This window comes from Bombyx mandarina, chromosome 03 (assembly GCF_030267445.1).
Source record: "Bombyx mandarina strain Sakado chromosome 03, ASM3026744v2".
NCBI classification, from domain to species: Eukaryota; Metazoa; Arthropoda; class Insecta; order Lepidoptera; family Bombycidae; genus Bombyx; species Bombyx mandarina.
The window spans coordinates 5,053,903-5,079,489 of NC_143210.1; the positions used below are offsets into that span (position 1 = coordinate 5,053,903).

Consider the following 25,587-nt stretch of genomic DNA (forward strand, 5'->3'; position numbering starts at 1 on the left):
TTTTGTGTACGCGGTTAGTATTTTTAATACTGTGCGTTTCCGATCCGGTGGTAGATTTTGCGAAGCACTGCTCTTGCTAGGGCCAGTTTTAACACTCTGGTTTGAGCCCCGTGAGCTGACCTACACGTCAAGGAGAAGCTGAAATAGCATCTCACGGCTATCAGCATAGGTAGGAAAAAAAACATATACTTTATTAAGTTTTTTTTTGTTGTGTTAGCAACAGCTAACACTGACCATACCAAGAGCAGTGCTTTGCAGATTCTACCACCGGATCGGTAACGCGACCCACTGAGAAGATGTTTATTAAGCAAAACCGTATTTTATTAAATCAATAAGCATGTTTTTTTGTTTGTCGTTTAACTGTTTAACATTATGACATTCTTTAGACTAAAAAGCATCGAAATAAACATGTATCTTATAAATTGGCAGCAGTTTGATATTGGTTTAATATTTCGTCTTCTCTCTTACATCAATTCGTGTGGGCGGTGACGTAATCAACGATTATGTATTTATCAATCACACTGCACCAAGCACTTTGTTGTTTCGCAATAAATAAGATCTTTACGGATCCATTATACTGCTGGCAGTAGTATGTATTGGGAAGTTGCTTCTCAGATTCTAGTTCGGTGACCGAAAACGCGGTGACCAGTATATAAGATACAGTTAGACTGAAAAGTCAAATGTAATTGAATATGCAATTTCGAAAAGGGCACATCTCTGAAAATGTAAAATGTTCAGGAAATGAAAAAAAAACGGATTATTTTCTAAAGCAGTGTAAAACTTAAAATATTAACTTTTGAGATATATTTTAGTCTTAATTGGCAATTGAAAATTACTGGAATCATTATAAAATGGGTGTAGGTAAGCCTCAAAACTACATGTATATAAAAAACTTATTTGACAAAATATGCGATATGTATGATATATGCATTTAATTGAATCTGCAATTTCGAAAAGGGCAGTAGGAGGTAAAAGCAAGACGATGACCTAAACGGCGAGGGGCATTCATTTAGGTTTACGCCTTCGAAAATGAAGGTGGCGAGGAGCTCGCCCGAAAGCGAGGTGAGCTCAAAGCCTTATCAGCGGTTATCAATTACAGCTATGTCGATGAGGATTAATATGCCCGAAGTGCATGCGATCTGTCACCAACAAGATAGGATACGCAAGAGCGGCACAGCAATTCTATGATCATAATTTTACTTAAATAAGGAAATCTCTAAAAATATATCCTCCTAACAAATATAAATCCTAAATAAATCCTAAAAATATATAAATTTTGAGTCCGCACGTGTAGGTACCACCGCCCGGCTTATTTCTGCCGTGAAGCAGTAATGTGTTTCGGTTTGAACGGTGGAGCAGCCGTTGTAACTATACTGAGACCTTAGAACTTATATCTCAAGGTGGGTGACGCATTTACGTTGTAAATGTTTATGGGCTCCAGTAACCACTTAACACCAGGTGAGATGTGAGCTCGTCCACCCAACTAAGCAAAAAAAAAATTAAAAAAAACTTCGGTCGAACAGATATCTTTGATCAATAAGCCGAATGTTCAATTATCAAGGTTTTTGAATAAAAATAAAACTAATTAATGTGTGAAGCGAAATTCTTAACTGCAGAAGAAACTGAGCACTATTGAAACGAGAAAATGTAAGAAAATGAAGACGGACTTTTCATTCGATTCGCGGACGTAGCACTTCAGAATCATATCATTTAAAAGTTTTCAGATCTCAGTACAATTATTACGAAGAAAATGAAAATGCGCTTAAAAGCATCCGAGTTAAATAATCGTTTGCCTTTACACCGTCCAAGTATTGGAATGTAGCGTTTTATTATCCGGCCTATATACCAAAAATATGATAAATTAGAACTATCCAATGAGTTTTAAAACACATGGAATGATATTAAGCATTTTTGGGTCATATGGTGCATGGCAAAACTTGGTTAGCCGTGCACTTTATTCATTACTAGCGACCCGCCCTCGCTTCGCTTCGGAAACTGTAATTTATTATTGATTTCTCCACTATTTAATGGATGTCATTATACACATAAACCTTCCTCTTCAATGATTCTATCTATTAAAAACCGCATCAAAATCCGTTGCGTAGTTTTAAAGATTTAAGCATGCATAGGGATATAGGGACAGAGAAAGCGATTTATACTATGTAGTGATTATTCATATAGCCTTAGTATTCTTCTGACGTTGATAGCTTTTATGACTTTTTGGTACATACCTACACATTTATTCACGTATATAGGCAGTATATCATAAGAATACATAATTTTTGACTCTATTAAATAAAGTTGCACCACGCGATTGCATATTTGCTTCAATTGTTTTAGCCAAAAGGTTTCATTAAAACCCTAAATACTTTTATAGGGATTTAGTTTCAAAAGTTCATTATTAGCCTATTGTTACTTATTTCTATAGAGTTTCTTCGAATTGTAAATCTCTACGTGGTCTGGCAATCGGTAGAGCACGGAACAGTTTTCTAATTTTGAAATCACTTATAATTTGGACCATACGTTAAGGGCAGACACCTGGAGCCTCAGAATAAAGGGTTCCCACCAGTCTTTATGAACCAGACGGAATTTCATTACGCAAGAATCGTGCTTTAAATGAGTTTCAGAAATGGTGCGATAAGGAAAATATTTTCTGATAAAATTGGGTAGGGCTTTTTATTGTCCCGAGCTAAGTGAATATAAGGATTTCATGTGTTTGTTTATTTGCTATTTCCGCTTGTTTGTTATAGAAGAATATTATGTTCTTCGTGTTTATAAAGATTCGAGCTGTGTCGGTTTAGGCTATCACGGTCGCTCATCGTCCTTTTATCTAAAAAAAAAAGGTTTATAGAGTACTTGAAGAGCCAAGCCGTTCGACAATGCCAACATGACGATGAGTTCGGCGGGTAAAATTTTGACTGGTGGTAGGACCTCTTGTGAGTCCGCGCGGATGGGTAGCACCACCCTGCCTATTTCTGCCGTGAAGCAGTAATGCGTTTCGGTTTGAAGGGTGGGGCAGCCGTTGTAACTATACTGAGACCTTAGAACTCATATCTCAAGGGGGGTGGCGCATTTCCGTTGTGGATGTCTATGGGCTTCAGTAACCACTTAACACCAGGTGGGCTGTGAGCTCGTCCACCCATTTAAGCTATAAAAAAAATAAAAAAAAACCAACAACGTACAAAAAGAAGGGTGAGAATCCATTCAACGAACGAGCTTAAATCTTCGATATTCACAGAACCAATCACAGATTCTGTACAGCAAACATTTCAGTATACCCAAAACAACATACGTTCTCCGAGATCGCTATTATTTAGTCGATAAACTTGTAATGTATGTAATCATCTTATAATAATATGTCCAGCGCTCAACACCATCGAAAAGGGACGATCCCATTACAAATAACACATGTTGCTGAGTCATTAAGTTTGTTTGAAGTTACAAACAACTAGGAAATTACAATAGACCCGACAACTATGTAACCAGAGATGTCCGTTTAGATTGAGCAAAATGAGGTATATATTCTCCACTTGGTCAAACTAGGATAGTGAATTTTGAATTCTATTGCCATCTCTAGGCCGGGGTTTTTAAATATCAGCTACTTCCATTTAGATCCCTACATAATAGAACCGTCCTCATTCTTAAAGTGTAGTTCGTATCTATGAAGTTACAGGACGTTCGCCAGTGGCTTTCAGTTTATAATTTATAGCTCAAAACTAGGTGCAATTTGTATGCTTCCCCTTGTCTCCATTTCCCATGCTACAGTATGTTCTTCTTCAAATGAGATTTGAAAAGAGATATCAGAGGCTAGACTGTTTCAGTGTATTTTTAGGCACTAAAAATCTTTATTCTTTCTCTCTTCCTCCTCCTTGCATCGGTTTCCTCATTACTGAGGGTCGTGGTCATGGCTTTGAAACAGTTTGTTTTTGCTGCACGCACGAATCTGGTCCGTCCAACGGGTCGGGTTCCTGCCTCTTGGTCGCTTGCCTTCGACCTTTCCAGTGACCACCAATTTCTCCAAGTTGTCACTGTCTTTCCTTGCAATGTGGCCAAAGTATTCAAGAATTTCTTTCACATATTACTTAATATGAGCTTTGTTGTCGGGGTCGTGAGTGAATGTGAATAACACGGACATCTTGAATTCATCGAAGACTATACCTTACGACCAAAATACCGAATAGGTGATAACATATAATTGAAGAGAAGTAATATAAGTAAATAATGTTTCTAGAAAGTTTTAGTTCGATCAATTACTGGACAGAACGCTCAAATTCGATTTACCTTAAATTGGATTGGAGTTTATAACTTATATGGTACCGTAGGTAAGAATGCAATTAACTCCAAGCGTTTTAAGATTGGCATAGCCGTTATATTATCACGACGCCAACCTCATATTCCATATCCATGATACGTGTAAACGAGCACCAAATTTATAGTGATCTTGACTGCTTAGAAGAATCAAAATATGTAAAAAATATCTCTTTTATATTACAGAAAAAAACATCTAGATATGAAACTGGATGTGAAAACATCTAGAACTCTGGCGGTGTCTCGTCAATTACACGAGTCTGAGGTGCGAACAACCATCCCGCATTTTAGACGACATGTCTTGTGCCTCAGAAACTGTTTATTTACTCTGTTGTTTCTCAATATATTACGTTAGTGAAGGGAATTCAAATTTGAAGAATTTATTTTTCAATTTTAAAAACCGGTCGCTTATGCTTATATTCGCACAATGAAGCTAATGCTAATCGCTAGAACTGAATAAAAATATAATTAAAGCCCTTTTTTAGTGTGTTTAATTCAGAGTTTTTATTTTATTTTTATTTTTTATTTTAATATATTTTGTACACACAGCTGTTAGAAAAAACACGACAATAAGGATACAGAGTACAAGGGCACTCACTACTTATTTCATGTTGAAATCTCTTCCAGTAGGCCCTTTTATTTTCATAATGTAATTATTATTTCCAACGCTTCGAATACTCAGCAAAGGGGATTGCCCACTCTCCATAGTGTGCTAGGCCCAAGATGGACATCAAATATTACTATAAAAATGTACTGATTCAAATTCTTAAATGTATTGGATATCTAAAAAATATATTGAAATTGACGCCACTATTATAAAAAATATAATAAAAATAAAAACTCGTTTTGAGGTTAATTTTCTATATAAATAAGTGTCGGATTGTGAGATACTTCAAGAACTTTTCTTTTCTTAATGTTTAAGATGTTCCTAATGTATTTTTATCCAATAGGGTATAAAAACACACTTAATTCTTTAAATATCTATATTTTCTTCATCTTCATACACAATTAGTATCATCTAAAAATAGCAAAGGAGAGCATATACACGGTTTTAAATCTCGGTCAGGGTAAAACTACAATTCACACAATGTTTTTTAGTCGTAGTATGAAACGTTATTGATAAAAGTAAAATAAATCGAAGAAAAATCAAAACACATCCATTTTGTACGCAAGCACAACACCACAAGCAGCAAGCGAAGTGTCAGTCAGTCAGATTAAATTCAGTGTTGACAGTATAAAGAAAAATAATTACATGAAATTCATATATCGATTATTTTTTTAAATAACCGATAATTGATTTATATCTTAATCTTTTTTTTACGAGTACACATTATTTTTTATGTTTTTGTTTTTGTTGTACATATTTAAATAACAATACTAGTAAAGTTTTTTTTATTGCTTAGATGGGTGGACGAGCTCACAGCCATCCTGGTGTTGCTAAGTGGTTACTCGAGCCCACATACATCTACAATGTAAATGCGCCACCCACCTTGAGATATAAGTTCTAAGGTCTCAAGTATAGTTACAAGTTAAAGTCCAATGGGTATGTCTTCGATGTTATTTTATGTGCATAAAATCCATTAAAATCGTTTGATTAATGATAATACTTAAAATGATTTATTTATATGTTTTATTTATATATTCAAAATATTTACTTCATACGTAAAAGGATTTGAAGCTGGCAATATTTTTCCCGCAAAAATAAAAATCCTTGTTTTTTCAATAGAGTAACTTTTTTTAAACTACTTATTGTAAACTATAGTGGCGCTTATTTGCAAGAAAGTAAATGCATATTTATTTATGACAAAATTAATGCACTAAGTATTTTTTCTATAATCTATTGTCCGCTTTGGGCCGAAAATGGGCCATCCCCTTTAGTGGTAACGGTCATTCTTCCGTGTAGAAGCAGTTTTAATTATGTCAACAACTCTTCGACACCTGAAGAAAAATCTTTATATTAAAATATATTTTTTAATAAACAAATTTTTTTACGCATGTATAGTTCACCTAGTCTTTGAATTATGTTTCAACAATATTTTTCTAGAACTAATGTTATTCGGTGATAAAGTATACATGTCCCCCACATTGCTTTTTTTTGCTGCTTTGAGCTCACGGGGCTCAAACCTGACGATGTTGCTAATACGAACCCTAACAAAAGCCGTACTTCGCAGAATCTACCACCGGATCGGAAACGCGACCCACTGAGAAGATCCGGTGAAAAACTCAGTGGGCTGTCTGTGGGTTAATTTACTCGCCGAGCCCTTCGTCGCAAGCGACGGGTTCGACCAGAACGATGACTGGGGCGTATTGCAAATTATGCTCTTTGATATCATCTACTCTACTATGTATATAATTTTCAGCATATCACTTAGTAATTTAAAATTTATTCTAATTAATTTTAACATTTTGCACATTTTGTCATTTGTGAATTATGTTTTACTCTTAAACAGCGGAATGCGTAAAACAAGTCGTATTTTCTTATAACAAATAATTGAACTTATGTATTAAAACAGCATGGTAATTTAATAAAAATGTACGGTGTAGTTTTTGTTAATCGCAATTTATTCGAACCGGTTCGGCATAGATAGCAGCCATATTTAAAACTTTTTTTATTGCCCTTGTAGGCAAACGAGCATAGCGTTCACCTGATGGTGAGTAGTTACCGTCGTCCATGGACTTCAGCAATGCCAGGGGCAGAGCTAAACCACTGCCTACCGTTAAACAGAATTTTCCCACAGAAAAAAAAATCCTACAGAAAGTTTCTACTGAATCAAGCATAATTTGTTCAAACTCTCAATAAATTTTCACTGATCACAATACTGCACTTAGTTTTCATTTAAGTAAACTAAAAGCCTTTCCGTGTTCCCTCGTGCATAATGCGTTCTGCCTCTCAGCCATTAGAGTTTCGTGCAAGTTTAAAAGCGAACTTCATATTGTATTAAACTAAGCGCTCATAAGTCGGGACGCGAAATAGAATTTGGACCTTGAATTTAGGTTTCCGTAACTTGTACGGTATTAATTGTTACTTGCCTGTAAATTTCACCGAAAACCCGCCCCAACAGACGTTTAAGTTTGTTTTGTATTTCGAATGTGATATTTGAGAGTTTGTAAGACTAGAATCATAAATCTCAAGGGATTAAATCTGACGAAGTTATAGAACAGACTATGATGAGACGACTAGGAACTTTGTTCGCGAATAATCATTTGCGCTACTATAAATATGACCTATAACAACAATTTTGGAAAAAAAAAACAGATCTAGAAGAGACTCCGTAAATCTCGGTAGCCTGGCTGAAAAATTTAAGTGCAACATGTGAAACAAGACTGCACTCGTTCTGATTATTTCGCGCTCCAATGTCTGAACTAAAAATAGTGTTGTTCCATTATTGGATAGGCGACAATATTATAGAATGAAATGAAAAGTTTTGAAGTCGTCGTGGTCTAATAGATAAGATGTGCGGTGCATTCGTGTTGAGCGATGCATCGGTGTTCGAATTTCAGGCGGATACCAATTTTTCTAATGGAGTACGTACTTAACAAATGTTCACGATTGACTTCCACGGTGAAGGAATAATATCGTGTGATAAAAATCAAACCCGCAAAATTTGGGTAATTACTGGTGGTAAGACCTCTTGTGAGACCGCACGAATAGGTACCACTACCCTGCCTATTTCTGCCGTGAGGCAGTAATGCGTTTTGGTCTGAAGGGTGGGGCAGCCGTTGTAACTGTACTGAGTGAGACCTTAGAAGTCATATCTCCAGGTCGGTGGCGGCATTTATGTTGTAAATGTCTATGGGCTCCGGTGACCACTTAACACCAGGTGGGGTTGGCCCATATACACAAAAAAAAAAAAAATAGCTGTATCTATATATGTATATAACATTACGATCGTCTTTCAATACCGATACAATCATACCTCCTAATATTGGTTCAGTGCGAACAACCAGTGCAGAAATTAATTTGAGACCGGAGATGATGATCGGAACATATTGCGCAGTGTACAGGACTAACAAAAAAACCTACGAGATATATTAAAACTAAAGTAATACAAATAATGCAGAAATAGCATAGATAAAATAAAAAAAAATTTTATTGCTTAGTTGGGTGAGCCCATAAACATCCTACGCTGAAGGAATAACATCTTATCTTATCTTATCTTATCATATCCTATCTATATATATAAAAATGAATTGCTGTTCGTTAGTCTCGCTATAACTCGAGAACGGCTGGACCGATTTGGCTAATTTTGGTCTTGAATTGTGCAAGTCCAGAGAAGGTTTAAAAGGTGAATAAATATGAAAATGCTCGGAATTAAATAAAAATAACAATTTTGTTTTTCCTACGATGTGTCCCTCGTCGGACGGATTCCTTTTGTTTTTTTTTTAAGTTTATTGTATACAAAAGTTTAGGTCTGTTATTTATCGATTGAGGCACTACGAAGACAGCCGCGTCGCCTAGTTCTAAAAAAAGATGATGGAACTAAAATCAACAAAGGTATGAGTTCAAGAACATTGCTAATAAGCGAAGGTGAACGTAAGTGCAATATACTTACTTGAAAGACCCGATCGGATGAAAGAGCTCCGCAATAATACATACGTCCCGGTATATAATGTGAAAAAACCTTTTCATACGATCAAAGACCTCAATTAGTATAGTCAGCTGGTTCATTGGAACATTGATGTGTTCCAAGAATCAGTGGTTATTATTATTATTATTTTCCTTTATTGACGTACAAAACAAATTACAACCGTAGAAATTAAAAGTTTAAATATTGAATATAACAATCTGGATTGCAATTCAAAACAGGTGCATACAGAAAAATTAGAACAACTGAACAAATGCCTAAATACCTTGTGTGTATCTATACATGTATACCTACATATACACACATGCGCTCACACATCACACACACACACACACACAACCGCACGCACACACAAACACATATGTAAGTTACTATCTATTTAAATTTAATCTAAAATGATGGACACTATTAATTATTTGAGAATCATATGTTTAACTAATTTACAATATTTATAAAAACTATTTTCGTGAGTAATTTGGCTTTGCGTGTTTTCGTGTAAGCTTATCATTTTTTATGTACCGAAAATTATTCTGCTAATCATCAGAACTATTTTACGCGCGTTCATTATTTCAGTCGTCTGTGTGAACACCGAAGTATTCGAAGCATCGGATATAATAAACGAAATAACCGTAACAGTAATTCTAAAAGACGAATAGCCATTTATTAGAGTAAGAGTACTTCTCTATTTTGAAGGAAAAGTTTTGGGAGTCCTTCAAAAAGCCTTAGCGGAACTTCAAGAGAGAATACCGATTAATTTGAAAGCCTAAAACTGTAAAATGAATCATCAGAATACTAACGCAAATGAGTTTAGTTAAAAGGATTGTGAATAATTCCCTGTTAAGGTTTTCCTATTACAGAATTTCAAGGTAGCGTCATCATTCGCGTAATGAATACCTCTCTTCAGTTTGGTCCCTAAAATGGAGGTGTCGTTAGGGCGGTCCCCCTAAAAAGGCTTTGTTGTCTAATTTCGACGCCTTTAATTTTGTCTAAGTTACAAATTTCGAAAGATTAACGAGACAGTACACTAATTCCGGCCTCCCGTAAATAATTACGGCATTAAATCTAGAACGTTCTATTTTGTGTTATCTGACACGGTGCCAGTACTTTATCGCGTTGCAGTAAGGTTCATAATTATTTGATTCTAGTTCAGTGCAAATTGGTCATCTAAACATTTCAATTAAAAGGTTTATCAGTAAATAAGTAATTAAAAATATTGTTAGATTTAAGAGAGGTTTACACTATATATTGCCATAATTAAGCAAGATGCTTCACTCGTGCAACCCACACCCATATAATCGCGTTTCTGCAGGATAGCCGTTGGAGCACTGTGGTATGTGGGGAATGTTAATCTTCGTGACGACCTCTAATACCGGTGAAAAGCTCAGTGGGCCGATCCTCTTAACGTGGTCGCCTCTAATTGTATACGCGACCCAGGCGACGGAGCAACACAATCTTTTCAATCAAACGCATGTCTTATCGAATCCTCCGGATTTACTCTCGGTGCTTTTGGGCTCTCCAAACACCGGTCACCGTTCTCAATCTAATTTTCAAGGTTAACATGGCACGTTAGTATTAACCCAAAGACGCAACTCACTGAATGTTATCGTCAGATCTTCATAATAGGACGCGATTCCAACCTTGGGCTAGATTTAGCGAAGAATTGCTCTTGCTAGGGCTAGTAAGTTTTTTCAGGTAGTCGTAAATCGTCCGCGCGTAGTTGAAAGAGGTCAACCAATAACCAAGGATCAGGTAGGGGGAAATAACAAGATGCATAGCTCAGTTAGTTTGCAAGTTCGTCCGTATTCTTTTGTTTTATTTTATGATCTATAATCGAGTGTTGGAATTCATCGTTACCGCAGATGTCCATAATTTATTGAATAAATTTGCAGCTTTCTTTTTATATAACTAATTACGCTTTATCCTGGAAGCAGTTCATAAACACCCATTAGGGGAATATTTTCTTTTAAAAATTGGCGACTATCTCCAAATCTACTCTGTACTGCGAAATCGCATAGTTCGATATTACTTCATAAATAATATATCAGACCTATTAGGATAAAAATTCAACTTAGAATTTATTTCATCCATCGTAATCCTTAGATAAATTCCCACAAATCGAGACACGTTATTATAAGCTTCCAATAGGTAGCTACAGGATAAATTGCCAAACTTCTGAGATAGCAATAATTGCATAAACTCGGAAGAACTCGCTTCGGCTGAAAGGAGTTTGCTATGAAACAGTTTCAGTATTATTTTCAAGTGCAATATCTGATTCCAAATTGTTAATAACTCCATGAGCTTATTTCGCGTAAATATTGAGCTTACTTCGCATAAATATTGAGCATTACAATATGCTATAGATAAATATGTATGCTATATACACTTCAAAACTTTGATGTATTTATTGATAAGGTAGATGGCATATCTTTGAATTGGAAGGTATCATCATTTGATATTAGTTTTTTGGTGGAAGAATACTGTTCACAAAAGCTTATTGTGTCTACGATTACAGAGAATGCTTTATTAGTAAATAAAATACTTAAGATATAGTAAAAGAGAAGCTACGTAAAAAAATACTTTTAATCTGTCGCATTCTGAATTCGACTCGTAAAAGGAAATAGAAAAACATCCATTAATGCAGTGTTTCAGTTGGGACACATTTGGAAAATTGACGCCCTGTATCTTCCACCTGTCTTTGTTTCAATTACTTTTACGGCGTTCAGTTCCGTAGGTCCCTTTACGACGGGAGATATTATTACTTCGTGACGTCCGCTGAATTGATCACGACCGTTTGCGACCGTCCTTTCGTGTCTGTATTTAAAACAGGTGATTTAGGAACTGCTGGAGTGCGATTTGTTCAAAGTGAGTTTTTTATTTTTATTGCCCTTGTAGGCTGACGAGCGCACGGCCCACCTGATGGTGAGCGGTTACCGTCGCCCATGGACTTCAGCAACGCCAGCCGCTGCATACCGCTTAATACTCTCCACAAGCCTCGTTTGAAGAAGGACATGTCATAGCGCTCGGTCATAGCGCTCATGTCAAGGACATGTAATTTTTCAATTGGATGTTCGGTATTTTGGGCAATCGTTTTTTTTATGTTTGAAAGATTACTGGTGGCCCGGAGGCCTTTCCAGTTTTACCAGGGCAGGTGGACGAGCAAGGGCTCAGCCTGGAGGGATGGGATTTGCTAACAGCTACCCGAGCGCCTCCAAAGGAGACCTAACAACTCGACAAGTACGGTTGGGCAATAGTCTTGATGAAAGTATGAATGGTTTAGGCGGCACTGTCTTCTATCTGTTTCTGATACGAAACAGTCTAGAATTCCAATTTGAATGGTACAATAGTTGCTATATACACAATTGAAACATACAGACGAATTATAGTATTCGCCTTATTATAACTATAATCTTCATAGCGGCCTCAATTCTCTAGCCACATCGTGTGTGTGGAATTACTGAAAACTAAGTCGTAATAAAAAAATAACGTATTTTTTGTTATAGTTGAAACATGAGTGTCATAAAAATTAGAATATGAATTGTATTTGAAGATTCGTGCATAAAAAATGATATAGATCTGAATGAAAAAAAAATTCTTACTTTTTGGAACGAAGTTCTTTATGTGACGATGCGGAGGGGTACCCTAACCGGGAAAAACTTCTCTAACGTAAGATTTTTATTAGTAATGCACACAGTGTACGACTTCACTTTGTAATAACTTACAAAAAAGAACATATTTTTTTTGTCATTCATTGACCATGATCTCAGTGCGTTCGTTTGCGCAATACACTAACTCTTATACAAACAACCGTGAATGAAGTGTACCACAATAAGTTCGAACGTTACCGAATGACCGTGGGTTGTTGCGAAACCTCCAGTTTTATTTTCTTTATACCTTGAATAGAACTTAAAATTAATATTTTTATAATAACGAACTTCGTTCCTATCCGGTGTCCACACCACACATCTTTTTTCTTACTTGCTTTTACGTATCTAAGATTTTTTCAAGTATACGTTATTCTGCAGGCGGACATAGCACATTCAGCGAAAGGATACGAATCAGAGGATGAAAACGCGGGCAGAAAGTGGCAGAAGGCCAACGACGACCGGCCAGCCAGCAAGACCACCATGTACTCTAAACAGGTAGGCCGTGCCAATTGAATCCAACCAAAAGACCAGACGAGCGCACTGAGTTATTATTCGCTAGCATTTTATTTAAATAGTCCTTAGAGTATTTGTAGGAACCAGAGAATAAAAAAAAACAGGAGCAATATCACTCGATTAAAGTAAAATGAAATAGAAACTATTGTGTTTGTGTAATCAGTGATTTGAGATTCGAATCCTAAGGAAATCGTAAACTCCTCGTTGTCCCCAACATAGACCCCAACGCCACTCGCACAACGTATGGATCTAGAAAATAGCAATGGCCCCAATGTTGGAGCGAACGTTGGTAGTGGGCCGTCGTGTGTCGGTTTTATCAAAGGAATCTGTGCCAACGTTCGCGATCCGTCCACGTGTTGGCGCTTTGCTCAGTTTTGTTGCAACACGCGTCGAGTGTGCATATCGCGATGTCTTCATCAAAAAAATCGCCAACTGCATGGATCATCTCCTTTGACGTGGCTTTTTCTTTTGTTTTCAATAAGAGATATAAATTATACGCACTCAGTTCTGTAAAAGCGCTTAGAGTAATTTCAATTTCGATATCGCACGTCTTCACGTTGGCTCTGACGGAAAGGAGCTAGTATAACAGTCAACATGTGGACACTTCACCAATTTAACCGCTCAACGTTGGTAGCAACGTTGGGGCCAACGTGTGGAGCCGGTGTTAGACTATTGCACTCTTAAAATTGGAAGAAACCTTATTGAGGCATTACAATTTATTTTTAATCCCAATTATTATTAATAACTCTTTCAGTATTAGTTACTCTTCAAGTTAGATACATAACATATATTTTCTTATTTTACTAGTCGTGCATGATATAAGTCCAGAAATATGAATAAGACAAATGAGAAGTGTCGTGGTTGATGTATTAAGACACATTGATGGATCGAGATAGGAAATTATACCAACAGCTATGAATAAACAGGCTCTGTGTTAGGTGATTGGACAAACAAAGATGGCTTTGTTTGTTTTTAATTTTGGTGCTGTAACATCTCAGTAGTTTTAAGGATTATACAAAAGCTGTTTGAATGAATTCAAAAATTGTTGAAAATTTTATAGTCGAAAAACAAAATTTCAACCAGTTACAAAGAAGATTTTTGTGAAAATACATTCCGAGTTAATGTAGTTGCAGTTTATCTTTGGAGCTACAGTGTTACAGTTGAATACAAATATGTGCTTATGATTTCAATAATGCTAGCAATAGAATGTTTCTTTGACACCCAACTTCAAATAGCTGTCATAAATTTCAGTAAATTTTGGGATAGTATGGACATGTGATGAGAGGAGATGAAAATGAGGTTGGTAAGAAAATGTTAACTATGAATGTGGAAGGATATAGAGGAAGAGGTAGACCTAAGAAGAAATGGATGGATTGCGTGAAAGACGATATGAGTAAGAGGGGAGTGAGCGACGAAATGGTATATGATAGAAGAGTATGGAAGGAGAAAACATGTTGCGCCGACCCCAGGTAACTGGGAGAAGGGCAGGATAATGATGATATAAAATTTCAATAAATTTAAAGTTTTTCTTCTCGCCGAACAGGAGTTCAGAGAGCAGTACTGCATCAACAACAAACAGCTGGATCTGCTGGAATTGGAGAAGTCCAAGAAGGACAGATTCCTCGGATGTCTCTCTCAATACCATATCGAGAGCCCCTGCTCACGATCCAACAGGTTCGTCATTAGATTATTTTGTACTAATTCATTCAAACGTAGGCTTTAATGAGTTGGAGCGTTTTCAATATATCGGGTAAGAAAACTTAGAGTTTATAAAGACCAATTTCATATTCACATTTCTAGATACAAATTAGGAGCATCCCATGGACTGCAGAAGTGCAAATTGACTGCCACGGTGAAGGAATAACATCGTGTAATAAAAATCAAACCTGCAAAATTATAATTTTCGTAATTACTAGTGGTAGGACCTCTTGTGAGTCCGCGCGGGTAGGTACCACCACCCTGCCTATTTCTGTGCCTATATATGCCGTGAATGCGTTTCGGTTTGAAGGGTGGGACAGCCATTGTAACTATACTTGAGACCTTAAATCTTATATCTCAAAGTGGGTGGCACATTTATCTCGTAGATGTCTATGGGCTGTAGTAACCACTTAACACAAGGCTGTGAGCTCGTCCACCCATCTAAGTAATAAAAAATAAAGTCTAGAAACTATATGGTGAACGTGTATATTAGTGAATAATAAGAACCACACGTTTTTTGTTTTTTTTTGTATGTAGTGCTACATTACACATTGGTACACTATTAGCCACACGTTCAGGAACCACAATCCTGTAAAATTTCTACCACAAAGCACGCTGCGTTCCGGTTTAAAGGATGTGAGTGTGATTATGAAATACAATTGGAACTTTTTACCCACCTAATCGACAATCGTAATAAGAGTTTAATGAACCCAAAAAAAATACATCCAATTTATCCATACCTAGAAATATTAAAATTTAATCTGTGCGCGTTTGGACGCTAAACTGCATAATGATTTAAACAATTACTCCGTTCTAGTATTCAATGTTTTGTTTAAAATGATAATATTAATAGCATTTGCTTACATTAGTTGACATGAAAACAAAATTCGATTGTGTATTCGTTCGTATTTAATGATGCATAAAGTTTCCCTTTTTATATTTTGATAGTAACGCGTTGGAGCAAAAAAACTGGCTACAGCCAAAACACAAATTATTGATGGCACTAAAACTAATCGTTGGCTAATATATAAATTAAAAGAAAATCGGTTTACAAGTATTGAAGAAAATTGTGTTTAATTTTCAATAGCACTTTTCGTTTTTAGTGTTTTGTACAAACTAGTATTCATTTTATATTATAGTACAATAAAATACGCTCTACTCCACGCATCTCTTGTTTTGTATTAGCCTATACTTACTTATTTAGTTGATAGACTATCTATTTAGTAATTACATTCTCGAATTTGAATTTGAAAAGCGCCTATTTCGAATTCAATTTGTATCTACTGTCACGATTTAGGGATCTAAATGTAAGCGGTTAATTGTAATGGATGATCAAAGTGTGCTTAAATTGAAGGGTTAAATGGTAGATAAGACGATTCTGAGCGACTGAAATGACAATTTGTACTTTTTTATGTAGTTAAGTGTAAATCTTCATTCATGTTTTTTTCTTTATATTAGATATTGTTGTAGATATAGATTATTGTATCAACTAGGTTGGGTAGACGAATCCATGACACGCCTGATAGCAAACTTTCATTATGTTCTAGTACATAGCAAAGCGGATCGGGCTTAATAAAGCCGATTGAGCAGTAGTCGATCTTTAATTTGATTTTGGTCTGATCGCTGAAGATTAGTATCTTTAGAGGATCACCCGCTATTTGCAAAATTCCTGAAAATTTCTCCGGAATCGGTCGTGCCGTCTCGGGGTCTATAGGGAACACACCTCGACACATAAATATCGATATATCGACTTTAACAGTTATAGATGTATGCGACACAACATACGCCACGAATAACGTCACGCAAAAATAGGTAAGATATTGGCATTTGCCCGTGAGAGCTCAGAATGCACACTACAAGTATTTATAAAAAATATTATAAAAATGAAGTTAGTCTGAATTGCATAAAATAACAACAGCGTCAAAGCATGTTATATCCATCGCTTAAAGGCTTATGTATCCTTAGCTTTATATAATTTTATTGTATAGGTGTATCCCTAATTTTCGTTCGATAAACACCGCTGAAATTCGAAAATGATGACGTATTTAAGTGCATATCGCAGAAGGAGTGTTAAGTGTACACGGTAATTTAATTCATAAGTCCGTGTACCGCCCGGTGTACACGGGTATATCCGGGGTCAACGACTATATTTTGTTACTTTTAATGCATCAGTCGATAAGACATTGAATAATGGCCAAAAAATATATAATCACACTTGGACATATGGCGTGTAAAAATGTGTATTATTTTTGACAGTTCACTTCAAAACATCAATCTACCCAGTTAATCATGAAATCTATAAACTAAATAGTTATTAATTTTTTTTAACAATCCCAGTAATGGTTGCATAAAATAATTCCAGCTTCAAATTAATTTTCAATTTAAATTGAAATTGGCAAAATGTTGATAATATTGACAAGAGCTAATTGAATCTCATTGGTTTGATTTGGAAACGGGTTTGTTTGTTTTGAGCAGTAGATCATTATATTCAGGACCTGTGAGTATGACACAATGTGATTTGATTTTCTTAAATTGTCTTACAATAAATTTATGTTATTTTTTTCCATATTCTCTAACCGATTTAACTAGCTTTCGGATTAGCTAGAGACTTGAAATTGAAAAAAACAGAACCAACTGTCTTAGAACAAAAAATGCAAAAAAAACCTACTGAACGAAAAAATGTAACCTTTTAATTTGTTTTGAAAAGTCGTCATAAAAGTGTTTTTTTTTTTTATTGCTTATATCGGTGAACGAGCTCACAGCCAACCTGGTGTTAAGTGGTTCCTGGAGCCCATAGACATCTACGAAGTAAATGCGCCATCCACATTGAGATATAAATTCTAAGGTCTCAAGTATAGTTACAACGGCTGCCCCACCCTTCAAGCCGAAACGCATTACTGCTTCACGGCAGAAATGGTAGTACCTACCCGCGCGGGCTCACAAGAGGTCCTACCACGAGTATTTATGTAAAAGTTGAAGTGGAGTATATTGAATAGTGGATCTATTATTAGTGTGTGCAAATCTTTGTGTAAAAATGTGGAAATCTACAATGATCTTATTGTTATCTGTGGTCTTATCTTTACAAAAAAACTGAAAAGTTGCTTAGCAAGTCCTAGTCCTTCACCTACCACCAATCTCAACAGTCTCAACATATGGGAAAACAATCGGACGATACAATCATTCGCCAAATAGTTAGATTTGTATTTTTTTATTTTTTATTTAATATATTTTGTACACACAGCTGTTAGAAGAAACACGACAATAAGGATACAGAGTACAAGGGCACTACTTATTTCATGTTGAAATCTCTTCCAGTAGGCCCGCAAAAGGAAAGAAGGATTAGGAACACAAACCTAGTTCATACAGTAAACATTACATATAATAATATATACACATTAAAATATACAAAACAATAATAATATTATTATATATACACACATAATATATATACATTTGTTTACATTATCCTATTGATTTTCAATGCTTAGAACCTCAATCTCCATCATATTGTGAGAACTTGGTAATAAATTCAATAAATATTACTAAATGCACACTTTTCAAACTAGCCCCTAACTACACGGATAAGTAATTACTTAATAGACTTGCAAGGGAATAAGAAACAATTCCAGCTATTCAAATTTGTTTACGAAGAATAAGTCTTTAAAGTATACGATCTCAAATAAGTTGGTTGGACAATAAATAGGAGCTTTTTAAGGAAGGTAAAGGTAACAAATCGGGCATTTTATTATTCTGCACCCTCCTAATCGCGTTCGAACTCAAATAGGGGAACGAAAGCCACTCCATCCCTGACATTATTTTTAGCGTTTCATGAGGCTATTTGAGGCCGTCAGTGCAAAAGGCACAATTCATATTCATGCTTTTTTTTAAAGCTTAGTTGGGTGGACGAGCTCACAGCCCACCTGGTGTTAAGTGGTTACTAGAGCCCATAGACATCTACAACGTAAATGCGCCACCCATCTTGAGGTATAAGTTCTAAGGTCTCAAGTATAGTTACAACGGCTGCCCTACCCTTCAAACCGAAACGCATTACTGCTTCACGGCAGAAATAGGCAGGGTGGTGGTACCTACCCGCGTGGACTCACAAGAGGTCTTACCACCAGTATTGCAATTTATTTAAAACATAATAAATTTTAATGCAAAATCTGCCATTCCCTAGTTTCATCAATAGATAACAGATGCCTTTGTAAACATCATTTTAGCGCGTATTTAAAGGTAAATCCGAACCTCAATATCTTCATACTAACTGTGATAAGTTTAGGCCACTTTTGCGCTGACTGACGGCCTCATTTATTATTGATATTAGAAACATCGTATGTGTGTATGTAGTTGACAATCATATTAAGATATCGTAAATTATAACAGTCAAAGATAAATAAGAATCACCCACAATAGTAAAAAGTTGAAACCGTGAACTTTGCGTCTCTAAGCTCGTAAATTGCATATATTTTTATCAAACCAGCATATGCCGTAAGCTGTTAAGCTTGCTTACATTTTGTATGCATCGCAAACAACCTCAGATTCGATTGTAAAAAGACGTAAAAAATTATTTCACCCAGAGCATTTTAAAGACCAAATATTAAATAGTGTAGTAGTGACTGTTGCAAACGTCCTGAGAGAAGCCGAAAACCGAAGCAAATGGAAGCTGAGGGTACAAAGAGCCGCGAAGGGCTTTCAAGGACACGACCTTCAACAACTAAGAAGTAGTGACGTCACGCGATGTATTAATGCCCTTTTCAGTCGCCCGTCACACCTAAACTTTTACCATTTCACATTTAATTTCGCCGAATCAGGACATTCTCCTAACATAAGCATAAACGGGACTTGAAAGCTCATATCGCAATAATTGACTCCGACCGAAAATCAAATCCAAACGTGGTACGAGGCTGAAAATACTTTGAAAATATAAAATCTAATCTCCAGTGTTGTTTTCATTTTTTTCAGAGCATCGTTCCTATCCGTGTGTGTCCGTCGTCGGGTACCCTCAGATGAGAACCTTAACACCGACTATGCACCGATACAGCGGTATCCCAGGTATAACACTAATATAATACGCTCTACATTACCGCACACAACGGTATGGTAAATAACGGTAGGCACCGGTTTGGCACTGGTATTGCTGAAGTCCATGGGCGACGGAAACCACTCACTATCAGGTGGGCCGTATGCTCATATTTTGTTTGTCTGAGCGGACGAGCTCAAAGGCCACCTGATGTTAAGGGATTACCGGAGCCCATTGACATCAACAGCGCAAATGAAACCAAAACGCGAAATTATTATTATTATTGTTACTATTTCACGGCAAAAATAGGCAGGATGGTGGTACCTACCCGTGCGGGCTTAAAAAATGCTCTACAACCAGTAAAAGTAACTTTTCGAGATATTATGGTTTTTATTTTTATTTTATTCAGCTTTTTTATTATAAGTTTTATACTCATCTGTTTATAGAGCTAGAAACTATTCTAGCCTGGACGTTGTTGATATGTTAATAATTTTTCAAGGGAATTATAATACGCCCGCCATCATTACGATCACATTATCCATTTCTGTCGCGAAGCGGTCATTCGTTCTAGTTTAAAAGGGCGGAACACCCATATATAATAAAATTCTAACTTCTACCTTATGTTGAGCCCCGTGAGCCCATCTACTGGTTTTGCGAATCTAGTATTACCCCTCGAGGTTTCTAGAATAGTTAGGAAAAAAAAGACCTTTTGTTTCAAGCTAGGTGATGGTATCGATGTTTCGTTATCTGTAGGCTCCGGTGATCATTCGGTTAATATCCAGCCAACCGTGATCTCATTCACCCATCTACAAAATTAAAAAAATATTAGGATATTTTTTTTAAATATTAGGATTTTTTTAATTAGTTGCAGAGGTTAGAAGGTGATTGAATGATTGATTGAGTGATGCTCGATTTTTGAAGTGAAACTTCTAATGCGACTTCCACCAAACTTGCGTTAAACGTTTAACGCTACCATGGAGGGGAGTGAATGCGTGCGTGACACTCGAACGTATGCGCGTAGTATACCTGTTACAGGCCAGCGCGAGCGTTATATTAGCAACGAGTACCGTCTGATATTTTAATGAAGTATTTAAAAATATATTTATTTATCTTTATTCATATATAATATATTTTATTTTTCTATCTATAATTTAAAATATATAATAGTATAAAGGTTGAAGATGTCGCATCTCTTATACACAGCACTCACTCCCTATTACAAGAGCAATCTGATTTAAGGATGAAAATTAAAGAAAGTCACACATCCAAAAAGAAGTTTCACTTCATTCATGTTCCATGCGCACCGTTTTTTTAAGTTTACGTAATTTTCCTCCTAGTTTCAGAAATGGTCAAAATCATATTTAGGTATTCGAAGTTGCCAAGCAAATTCTTGGATATAATCAAATAACGTCTAAAACACAATCACGATATTGTACACAGCACGTGTAATTTTCAAAATATGCCTTTTGTTCCATTAAGAAGGTTTGGCCAACCCACCCCGGTACCAGCGGAGCTATGCGCCTATGATGCCGACTTGGATTGTTCGTACTTCCGGCGCCGTCCACGGTCGGTGTGCAGCCAACCTGACCCCAAACGCTACACTTGGATGCCAGAGGATGAAGACTTCACCCGGATGGAGTGGCCACAGTAAGTTCAAAATCAAAGAATTTCATCGTACTGTTATAGCGGGATTCGCTACGTAGATTTTAAAAAATGAAATACGGAGTTATGGAGGTCCGACGACAGTCACGCGCACTGATTTAGAATAGGATAGGAGAAGACTTGACCGCTCGGGTCGAGAGATTGAATCAGACTTGACCGCTCGGGTCGAAAGATTGTACAAGACTGTCCGTTTGCGGGGCGGACGGAACAGGAGAGCTCGGGAATGCTGATTGTACAGCTTGGTTAGGGCTGTCAGCCAAATAGTGTTCATACTAGGGTTATAACACCTCCCCCCATGGGAAAATAAACTTAGGGGCTTGATCCTCTAAGTTTATTGATTTGGAAATGATGCAGTGGATCTGGAAGAGGGTTTAGTAGATTTGGTAGGGGATGCCATTATTATAGGGGTTGATGAAGAGAAGGCGAGGATGCCGTGGTTCTAGAGGTTACGGCGAGTCTTGGGTGACGGAGTATTTAGTGCTCCTGGATTAGGAATGGGTTGTTCTGGATTGTTTACGATGATCATTGGGATCTCTGTGCGATCGTGAGCGTCGTTGGGCTTATTTATTTTATAATAGCGATACAGTTTACATAAAGATACAATAATTATGATTAGAATTAGAAATAACACAAAGGAGGAATAATGTGCGCCATATTTTGTAAAATGATTAGGGTGTTCGATTATTTTATCTAGTTCTGGAATTAAATTTGAATTGTTTTCTAATAGATGGTTAAGTAAGTTAAGGTCAAGTTGGTTTAGTTTAATGTGGGGCACGTTATTCTCGGCTTCTTTGAATTTAGCAAAGTTACAACATGAATCGTTTAATATGTTAAAATCTAACTTAATAGTAGGATGACTTATATTAAGGACATTAGAATTGGGAAATAGTCGGGTATCTTTACAGAAACCTTTACATGTTATCGGGATAGTTACGATTCCCGTGCCTGATATAATATAGTCTCTTATCTCTAGGTTCTTACAATCGATTGACAGTTTACTTGGTTTGGATTGAACAAATATCCATTTATTGTTGTTGAGTGGTTCCCATACATCTATGATTCCGTGGATAAATTTAGTTTTACATAGAGTTGGCAAGGTGGTAATGGCTTTAGAAACTAATTCGCTTTCACAGGATGGATTGGCGTTTGTAGAGAGAATTTTTACAATGTTGCAAATGTAGTATACATAATTGATTGATTTACATTGGCTTAGGGATCTTAAATTACTATATCGGGTTTTGTCCTTACTTATAACTAGGTACTTCTCATTCGGAATTACGGTGCTTTTTCTTTCAGGATACAGTGGTGTTTTCTTGTTTTAGGATACAGTGGTTGATTCTTCCGTCAGGACACAGCGGGTTTTTTCTTTTCAGGATACGGTGGTTTTTTTTTTTTTTTTTTCAGGATACAGTGGTTTTTCTTCTTTCAGGATACAGTGATTTTTCTTCTTTGATTCAGTGGATATAGTATGTGGATACAGTGGTTGAGTCTTCTTTCAGGATACAGTGGTTGAGTCTTCTTTCAGGATACACTGGTTGAGTCTTCTTGGATTCAGTGGATGTAGTATGGCGCGGACTGGTTCTGGACAGACTTAGTGATTTCTTTTTTTTTGATTTCTTCAGGATACGGCGATGAGCTTTTCAAGTAGACGGAGACGATCCGAGGACCCGTGTTTTGGATCCCTTAACGCTGCCACCAAAATGTTATAGCGGGATTCGCTACGTAGATTTTAAAAAATGAAATACGGAGTTATGGAGGTCCGACGACAGTCACGCGCACTGATTTAGAATAGGATAGGAGAAGACTTGACCGCTCGGGTCGAGAGATTGAATCAGACTTGACCGCTCGGGTCGAAAGATTGTACAAGACTGTCCGTTTGCGGGGCGGACGGAACAGGAGAGCTCGGGAATGCTGATTGTACAGCTTGGTTAGGGCTGTCAGCCAAATAGTGTTCATACTAGGGTTATAACAGTACGCCTTTTTTATAACACAGTCTCCACTGTGACCGGTAACCATTTAACATTAGATGGACCGTGAACTCACTTTTCTATCGTAAAAAAAAGGGTGCGTGTACTTATGTACGCGCGTAAGAAGCCATACTTTATTTTTATTCTCTCTAGTAACACTTTTTTTTACGAGTGTACATACGTGAAAGTTCACCTGCGGCTATATTCAGACTCGTCAAGTTACGTCGGTCGTATTGTGGGAAACTTCATTCTGTTAATTTTGTGTCACGGTGCGCGCGCATCGTAAAATTTTACTCTCATCAATTTTTCATAACGCGCCTAAAGAAGTATAACTTCAAAAACTCTATTAAAATAAGTTAGACTAAAGAGTATGAAACTTTTATTCTGCTGCCTTTAATTTTGACCTCATGGGCATAACCTTACAGAAGCTCCAGTAACAATGTACAAAGTTCAAAGCGAATGAGACAAAAATACAGAAAAGCAAAGGTTTTCACAGATTCTCTTTACCAGAATACCTAGGCATTTAGGTCTTTACTTTGCACGTCTTTTAGAATCTTAATTGCAAAACTTATACGTCATTTAATGGAATATAAACGAGCATTCCTGAAATATTTTCAATGAAATATCGGCTCATCATTTTCGGGCAGATGACGGCGAAATTCTCGAGAGCGACCCCAGAAAATTGCGTTACGAAGTTCGTGTTATCTTTACAACTTTCTTAATGCATAATTGATTTTGAAGAGCGGTAGGCGTTTCTTATTAGAATATTGTTTTCGAACCAATCAATTTCTTTTTCCGCAAACTATGCGTTTTCATCATTCTCATGAATAGTGGGTGGTAATTTTAACATGATTTTATTAGCTTGGTATGTTAGTTAGATTTGTATATGTCTGATGTCGTCGTGGCCTAAAGGATAAGACGTCCGGTGTATTCGTGTTGAGCGATGCACCGGTGTTAGAATTTCAGGCGGCACCAAATTTTCTAATGAAATACGTCAACAAATATTCACGATTGATTTCCACGGTGAAGGAATAACATCGTGTAATAAAAATCAAATCCGCAAAATTATAATTTGCATAATTACTGGTGGTAGGATCTCTTGTGCTTCCGCGCGGGTAGATACCAACCACCCGTCCTATTTCTGCCGTGAAGCAGTAATGCGTTTCGGCTTGAAGGGTGGGGCAGCCGTTGTAATTATACTTGAGACCTTGAACTTATATCTCAAGGTTGGTAGCGCATTTACGTTGTAGATGTCTATGGGCCTGTGAGCTCGTCCACCCATCTAAGCAATAAAAAAAAGTACATATTATATAGAAAAATCTTTAAAGTCATTTTCACAGACTTCAGAACGTTCGATTGACTTGGAAGCTTGCACTGCCCACTCATCGACAGAACCGATGACAATACAAATTATTTCCCAACTTTGCTCTAATACACTGAACAGTTTCAATAGGATAATAAAAAGGTGAAATGAACTGTTAGTTTGATTTGCTATTTAAGGGCTATTTATACATTTATTAGGTATTTAATTTTCATTCAAATATATTAAGTACCTAACAGAATAGGATGTTCTCATGTTTTTTCATACTCACAAAGGAAATCAGTCATGTACCTTGTGACATGATGTTGAAATCTGAATGGAAACTTTAAAACCCGAACGGACCTCTCGCTTACTCTACTGTACAGGGAATTGGTGCTATGGACATACAATTAATAATATAGTCTTAACTATTGTGGTAGTTTGAGAGGGCAGATGCTATTATAAGTCAATAGAAACTTCAACGTCAAGTCTTAAGTTGAGCGAAGCCGTAAACTTTAAGTCCTTGACACGAAGACTTTAAAACTCCTAAAAACAATTAAGATAATCCTAAAACTGTGTTACGTCATAATGACCACTAGAATTGTTAATCTAAAACAAAATAAACAACGGCAATTGTCCATACGGTTTACAACTTTATGAACGTATTCATAATGTTTGTTTTCAATTTGCATAGTCAAGATGTATCCTTGGCCTCGTTGTTGTGGGATCGCATAAATTGACCCCGCTGATATTATCCCCGGTAAAGTGGACAAATATAGACCCTTATATCATAATATTATAGTTAATTTCATAACCGCAGCTTATATGGGACACCGGAGAGGGCGCGTTAAGTCGAGCGCCAACTAGTGTGGTATTAGATAGAATTTTG

General features: G+C 36.6%; 2 protein-coding genes across 8 annotated transcripts in view; one reads left to right on the forward strand and one right to left on the reverse strand.

Moving 5' to 3' along the window:
• Positions 1-25,587, forward strand: part of LOC114251302 (uncharacterized) — a 245,276-nt gene that overhangs the window by 193,594 nt on the left and 26,095 nt on the right. For 4 of the 7 annotated variants that reach the window (XM_089739405.1, XM_089739413.1, XM_089739434.1 and 1 more), the window contains exons 3-6: positions 12,917-13,033; positions 14,595-14,725; positions 19,712-19,801; positions 21,249-21,416. In XM_089739405.1, coding sequence (XP_089595531.1) covers positions 12,917-13,033; positions 14,595-14,725; positions 19,712-19,801; positions 21,249-21,416 — 506 coding nt within the window. The remainder of the gene's footprint in view (positions 1-12,916; positions 13,034-14,594; positions 14,726-19,711; positions 19,802-21,248; positions 21,417-25,587) is intronic. The other 3 variants (XM_089739410.1, XM_089739416.1, XM_089739429.1) reach the window with 1 other exon arrangement.
• Positions 21,518-23,921, reverse strand: LOC149503268 (uncharacterized). The gene is made up of 2 exons (XM_089738509.1): positions 23,914-23,921; positions 21,518-22,720 (listed from the first exon to the last, which is right to left on the reverse strand). The coding sequence occupies exons 1-2, from the start codon at positions 23,919-23,921 to the stop codon at positions 21,871-21,873; spliced, it is 858 nt and encodes a 285-aa protein (XP_089594635.1). The 3' UTR covers positions 21,518-21,870.